The following is a 6,785-nucleotide window of genomic DNA, read 5'->3' as shown; positions in this document are numbered from 1 at the left end:
ACTTCTAATCTTCTTTACAACATGGATATATTTGAGACTATTTTCCTTCTCTTAAATTAAATAATAGTTCCCTTTCCCCCACACTCGACTCCTATTAATCAATAAATCCAGAAATCACCAGCTAATTTTTATCCATTTTCTGCAAAAAGTTCTTAAAGAGTTTTGAGTTAAACTTCTCTCTTCCAAGAAACTCTTTTTCAGAAAATAAAATATTGTAATCCTAACTTTAATTAACTTCAGCCGCATTATGGTTAAGCTGTTTGAAGTCCAGCTGACAGCTAATTATGGATAAAACATCTGCTTACTGGCATTCTAAATATATATGTGTGTGTGCATGTGAGGAAACAGTTTAATACATTAGGTCAAGGGTATCAAAAAAGACTAGGTTCAGAATACACACTCATTATCCCAAGAAAATAGAAGTTAAATTGTAGGTCAAATATTAAAATATTAAATTAGTCCCTTTGATGTAAAATTCAGAAATCCTATCCATGGTTTTAACCTGACCCATGAGTGATATACATTGCGTCTGTACATGTGCCCCATTCCATCTCTTGAAAACTTGGACAGACTTGGACAGCAAACTTGGAAGGCAGTTCTGCCTGAGTAAAATCTCCTTTGCAATCCCAGATCCTGTTTTATCTGTGACAGCAGTTGGGTGACCACGTTCAAACTAATGTGATGCAAAAATCTGAAACCAGGGAGACATGCATATGAGGATATCAACAAAGTTTAATGTTATCTGCATGCAAAATGCTAAATTATCCATCCAGAATTCTCTGTACACAGTCAAGAGGAGAAAAACAGCAGAAAAAGAACAGAGAAAGAGTGAAGCAGAAATGTATGAGATCAGCACTCTGGCTCTTCTTTCAAGTTGTTATTATTTGTTTGTTTTATTTTGTAAGGTCCCAGCATTTACTTAAATTTGAGATACCATTAAAAGTCTAATCAGGCAACTCAAACTGAGGCTTCTTGAGGAAACAGCACTTTATTTTCTATCAAAATAAGTCCTGAGTGGGAACACAATCTGAACACTGGCAGCGTTGGGTTCAGAAGTGCCACACCTTAGGAAGTTAGTAGCATTGCTTTATAAACTTTGTTAGCCAATGAAAATCAGACAACAGGGCCATTACATCATAAGGAAGACATCAATCATTCCTGTACAGTCCCTTATTCCCTCCTCCAGTACATCCCATCCATGTACATGTTTCCCACGTTTGCATGAAATTTGTCCCTGACGCAAACGCTGATTACAAAAGTGAGATAGCAATAGTTAGGCTAAACAATTTCTTTTTGTTCCAGTTACAGAACCCTTTAATTTATACCCCGCCTTTTTATTTTATAAAAAACTCAAGGTGATGAACATATCCAACACACCTTCTTCCCCTTATTTTCCCCCAAAACAACAACAACCTGGGGGGGGGGTTGGGCTGAGACAAAGTGATTGGCCCAAAGGGAAAAGCTGGCTTTCATGCCTAAGGTTGGACTTGAACTTACGGTCTCTTACTTTCTAACTTGATGCCTTCACCACTAGACCAGTCTGATTATTTGGTTATTATGCTATGTAATATGCAGGGAAGTTTGTATTAAGGCATCCACCCACATTTTAAGGGTCTTTTTATGGCATAGGTATATCACGATAAGCTCCATAACACCATACCATTCCAACCCAAGAAATTTTATTTATTTTTATTTTATTTTTAAAATTTATAAGCCGCCCCACTCCCGAGGACTCTGGGCGGCTAACAATAAAAACACATAAAACATAACAAAACAAACAGTACAAGAACAGTCATCCAGGGGTCAGATTTTATAAACCCCATTTATTAATAAATAAATAAATAAATAAATAAATAAATAACAGCAACAACAACAACAACAACACTGATCCCATACACTGAAAGATGGCAGCCATTCTCATTTCTTGATTACCTAGTATTACTGATGTTTCCCAGCCCGGAGCTATGAGAAACTCAGAGTTGCTTTTAAGTACAATCATTTTTGTAAAACTACATTGCCTTCACTTTTTTTCCCCCATGATGAAATTTATTCTCCCCATGGGCAAAACCAGATATCCGTCTAGGTTTTAACATCCAGATGTGATATTATGGTGGACAAAGCGAAATATGAGTTTCCTCACATTTATGGTCAACTAAAAACACCTTTATAGACTTTTTTTCCCATGAAACAGGAAAAAATGCATTTGTCGATTAGGAAAAAGAATTAGATAACTGAAAAAAGTGGAATTTATTTTATTTTATTTTTGTAATCAGAGTAAGAGATAGTTTTGTGATTGTACTTATATTTGTTGCAAAGGAAATCAGAAGCTTCTTTCTGTTTTTTTTTCCTTTTCAGTTCTTTTTTTCTGCACTTTTACTTTTTTCAGTTTTTAACTTTCTTTACTACTTCTGCCCCTCATTACTTTCTGTTCATTTTTATGTCTTTTGTAAAACTTTAATATAAAAAAAAAATACACAAACAGGTGAGTTTTTTCTCTTATGTGTCCAAATGTTTTACTATAATCATTGACCAGCATTTTATACAATTTTTGTGGGAGATGATTCTTTATGCACTTATGCATTTCAGTAATCAGTCCAGTTAAGATTTATATTGCTTTAATGACAGTTTTTCTCTTTCTCTTGGCAAATATGGTCTTAGAGCACAAATTCAACACATTTAACAATACTCTTAGTTTATGTTATATTGTCAATTACCAGTTCTTAATAATTTCTTAATAAAGTTCTGAGGCCGTGTGAAACATTGGAAAGGGGTTTCACAAAAGTTGGTAGGAAGAAAATCTCCTCAAACATTAAAGCAGCTAGATATTTTGATACAGTTTCTGCTAGGTTTTTTGCCCCCGTTGTCTCCATGATTTTATGCATGCACAATTCATTTCATTATTAATTATAGCAGAAAAATTGTGACATACACAACCAGGCAAAGTCTTTGCAGCAGCTAGGCCAAGTCCTCCAGAGAGTGTAGCTCTTTAAGACTTGAAACACTTTGTTCTCCACATTCCTTGCAGATCCACCCTTTCAAAAGCTCCCTAATTCATTCATAATCACTGAGAAAAATCATAATTGATATAAAGCTGCGCTCATAAATAGCAACACGGGATAACGAAAAAGGTCAAATTCATTCTAATCTCCTTTTTCCACCCTTTCTCATTTTTTTTCTCTCCTTAAAAATGTTCTGTCTTGAAAATACACAAAACACCCCCAAATAATTTAGGAATTAGGTAGGAAATTGTTTCCTTGCTCACCATAGTGAGGTCACTGCTAGAACTTTCTCTGGGTTCTGTTTACCCAGTTGAATTTTATCTCTATGGGAGAGAGAATTATTAGTTGAAACCAATAATTCTAGAAAAAGGTTAAGCAGAACTGAGCTTTCAGTGAAAGTTTGGAGTAAGTGGAGAGGATAGAAGTTGAAAGAACTATAGTAAAGTAAGTAAAGTTCTAAATATAAAGAATTGCATCAAGAATGGTGGTTAAGATAAGTTGAGAGGTTCAAATTTGGACAAATACAACACAAAATCACGTACATTGAGATTCATATGTTGGGTCACAGCAGGATTTTACTAAGCACCCTAAATCAAAATCTGAATCATCAAGAAAGTTCAGTGATTCAGCAAGTTAATGAAAGATGGAGCAACATTCAGTGAATGTCTGAAAAGTACATTTATCCTGGCTCTTCCTATAAAGAAAATTGGGGAGGCAGAAATAAAGTTGTTTGATTTTTACAGGCACTCAATAGTTTGAACAGATTATCCACACAAAGCATATAAAGGGGAGATGGGTGGCAGAGAATGATGTTGACAAAATATATTTATTTTGGATTATTTTAAAATCCAATTTTCCACCAGTCCTCACTTTAGGAACAGGAACAACAGGAGTTTTGATTTGATGGGATTTGTAAGGATTCAGAATTAGGTACTTACTTAAAAGCGTTAGGTGTTAAAATATTTTCAATTCTGGGAATATTGTCTTAATTGAGCAGAAAAAAAACATGAAAAACTCTTTACTCTTTAGTTTTCTCCTTCTGAAATTTGCAGATGTCTTGCTTATGATGCCATGAGCATGCAGACTATCTCAATTAAAAAATGCAGGTTTTCTGAGTTTTCTTTCTGTGGGTCATCTTTCAGATCATGAGACACTTACAGAAGAAATGTAAGCCAAGGATTGGCTTCAGATCCTCAAGGAAAAGTTCTTTAGTGAAAACTATGCAACAAAACGGAGCCAAAAATTCAAAATGTGCCATCTGTTTAGCAATGATCCAAGACCCGACTTACTTGAACCCTTGCAACCACCAATTCTGCTTCAAATGTATTCAGAAGTGGTCCAGAAAGAAAGTTATATGTCCATTGTGTAAGCAGCGCTTCTATTCATTCTTTCACATGATACGCAGAAAAGGTGCCTTTTGTGAATATGTCCTGCCTTTGAATGATAGCTGTTTTTCTTCTTCTGAAAGCAAAGAAGACTATGCTTCAGCCTCCTCTCAAAGACTTACATCACCTCCTGACAATGGAATTGTGCATAATGAAATTAGCGGAACATTAACTCAAAGACAGAAGGATATTTATCAGCTCATGCGACAGTTTGCAGTTACAGAGAGACCCAATGATATTGATTTAATCAGCCTTGGGAAATTTAAAGCCCAAACAGTAATTCAGTTTAGGAGAACTCTTTACCATGCAGGGATTCTAGTTCAAAATGCTCCAAATCCAGATTTCAGTCAAATACTTTCAGCAGAATTTTTTGGCAGCCATCCTGAATGTTTGGACAGACTGATCCCTTGGCTAAAACGAGAATTAAAAGTGCTGTTTGGTAGCAAGAGATCAACAATTCATGCTTTGCAGAACCTCATCCTAAGTAACCTGACTCAACATGATCTGGACAGCAAAGAGTTTGAAGCTATTTTAGAGCCCCACTTGCGCTATTTCACTGGTCATTTCCTGCATGAGTTCAACAGTTTTGTTCAATCCTCATTAAACCTGAGGAAGTATGACTGGTGTGCCTTGTATGAATGCCCTGTGATATTAAAAGAGCCTGATTTTTTAACTTCTTCTCCATCTTCAGAAGATGAACATCTGCAGCATTCTGAAAACAGTCAGGTACCCAAACCCGATGGTAGTTTAGATTATGGAAACTTAACATTCTTGCTTTCAGGTTCAGAAAAAACCCTTCCTTCCACATTTGCTACAGCAGATGATAAAAATCATTCAACAAATGAAGAGAATTATATGGATTTGTCCAACAAAGATACTGAAAAAGGGATAGTTTCAGCCTATCGTATTATTAAAAATATACTGCTTAAAAAATCCTCTGAGGAAAAAGTACAGCTCCCTGGTTCCCTCTCTCACTCCCACCTATTTCAAGGACAGAAAGAAAAGGAGGACACAGTAGAAATAGATCCTGTTCAGATTCTTAGGCCAATGGATATGGAAACAGGTAAGGGTTCCCAAAATGAATTAGCATTTGTAGATGACAATGCCTTTAACATTTATCACAAAAATTCTGCTAACATCATTACAGTGAAGAAATTGGGCAAAAAGGATATAACAAAATGTCAACCCTCAGAGGTTCCCATCAATAAATTAAAAGAATATTGTCCAGCATGGTCAAAAACACCATCACCAAAGAGAAGCAGTGTACATAAAAATAGTGGATCAAAGGGTAGCATAGAATGCAAATTTAAAGAAATACGTTCTGCTTCAAAAAAAAGGCACGGGGGAAGAAACAAAGCAAAATCTCTGCATGATGAGAAGAAACGTAGAAACTATTCCAAAGACAGGAGACATAGACGAGATCAAAGAAAATCAAAGTCTAAAGAAGTAAGTTTGTTTCACAAGAGCCCTCTGCCTGTAAGAAAAAACAGCACTGAGGCTACTCACAAGTCAAAATCACAGAACATTCATCAGAAAAGAAAAACGAAGAACAAAGATTCTGATCATCTAGGAAGTGGAAGTTCCAGTGAACCCAACCAGAATGATAGAAAGGGTAATTCAGACAAATTATGCCATCCAAATCCATCCACCAGCTCTGGGCAGAAGCCACATTTTTTCTCCGGAAAATAAAATCTTAGTCAATCAAAGGCAGCTAATCAAATACTGATAATTCTGTTCAGGCTTATGCAGAAATTTGGAGAGACCTAAATGTAGGATTATTGTAGGATGACAAAAGAAAGTTTGGTTTGATAAACTAGATAACAAGCCAAAATATAAATTAATGCAGTTGGAGGATGATCTCTCAAAACGATGATGAAGATTTATCCACAGTGATACAAACAGCTAAGATTTTTATTATCAATCTCAACCAAATTCAAAGACCAATATGATGCCAAAGTTACAAATGAAATAGTCAAATCTTAATGAGCATGTATGTAAATAATGGCTTGTCAAAGCAAGAGACCATCAGTGAAGTACAGGATGAGACAAGGAAAAGAACTATTTGTCTTTTCTAAGCATGACATTGCCTTTAAGATCTTAAAAATAAAGATATTTGTACGTTGTGCTCATGATTTCTTTCAAAAACCATTTATAGACTTGGGGCAGGAAGAAAATTACCAACACACACACACAGAGAGAGAGAGAGAGAGAGAGAGAGAGAGAGAGAGAGAGAGAGAGGGAGGGAGGGAGGGAGGGAGGGAGGGAGAGAGAGAGAGAGAGATGCTATAACCACCACTAAGATTTAGTTCCATTAAAGTTATCCCAAGCTAACTGATAACTATCAGTTGAATTCTACCCATTTATGGGAAAGCTCTAAAGGACTTCTTGTAAAGTAGCATTT

The 6,785-nt window shown here is 35.8% G+C and overlaps 1 protein-coding gene across 1 annotated transcript; it reads left to right on the top strand.

The window, feature by feature from the left end:
* Nucleotides 1–3,364: 3,364 nt before the first annotated feature.
* LOC120315450 (E3 ubiquitin-protein ligase Topors-like) lies at nt 3,365–6,461 on the top strand. The gene is made up of 2 exons (XM_039359787.1): nt 3,365–3,443; nt 4,142–6,461. Exon 2 carries the CDS (start codon nt 4,145–4,147, stop codon nt 6,071–6,073), a length of 1,929 nt encoding a protein of 642 aa, XP_039215721.1. The 5' UTR covers nt 3,365–3,443; nt 4,142–4,144; the 3' UTR covers nt 6,074–6,461.
* The last annotated feature ends 324 nt before the right edge of the window (nt 6,462–6,785 follow it).

The sequence above is a fragment of the Crotalus tigris genome, unplaced genomic scaffold (genome assembly GCF_016545835.1).
Source record: "Crotalus tigris isolate CLP2741 ecotype Arizona unplaced genomic scaffold, ASM1654583v1 scf7180000019126.842475, whole genome shotgun sequence".
Classification (NCBI taxonomy): Eukaryota; Metazoa; Chordata; class Lepidosauria; order Squamata; family Viperidae; genus Crotalus; species Crotalus tigris.
Note: the sequence above shows the minus strand (reverse complement) of the source record. Positions and strands in the feature narration are given on the sequence as shown.

Coding starts and splice junctions, on each gene's coding strand:
- LOC120315450 (XM_039359787.1), top strand. CDS start 4,145: ATGAGACACTTACAGAAGAAATGTAAGCCAAGGATTGGCTTCAGATCC.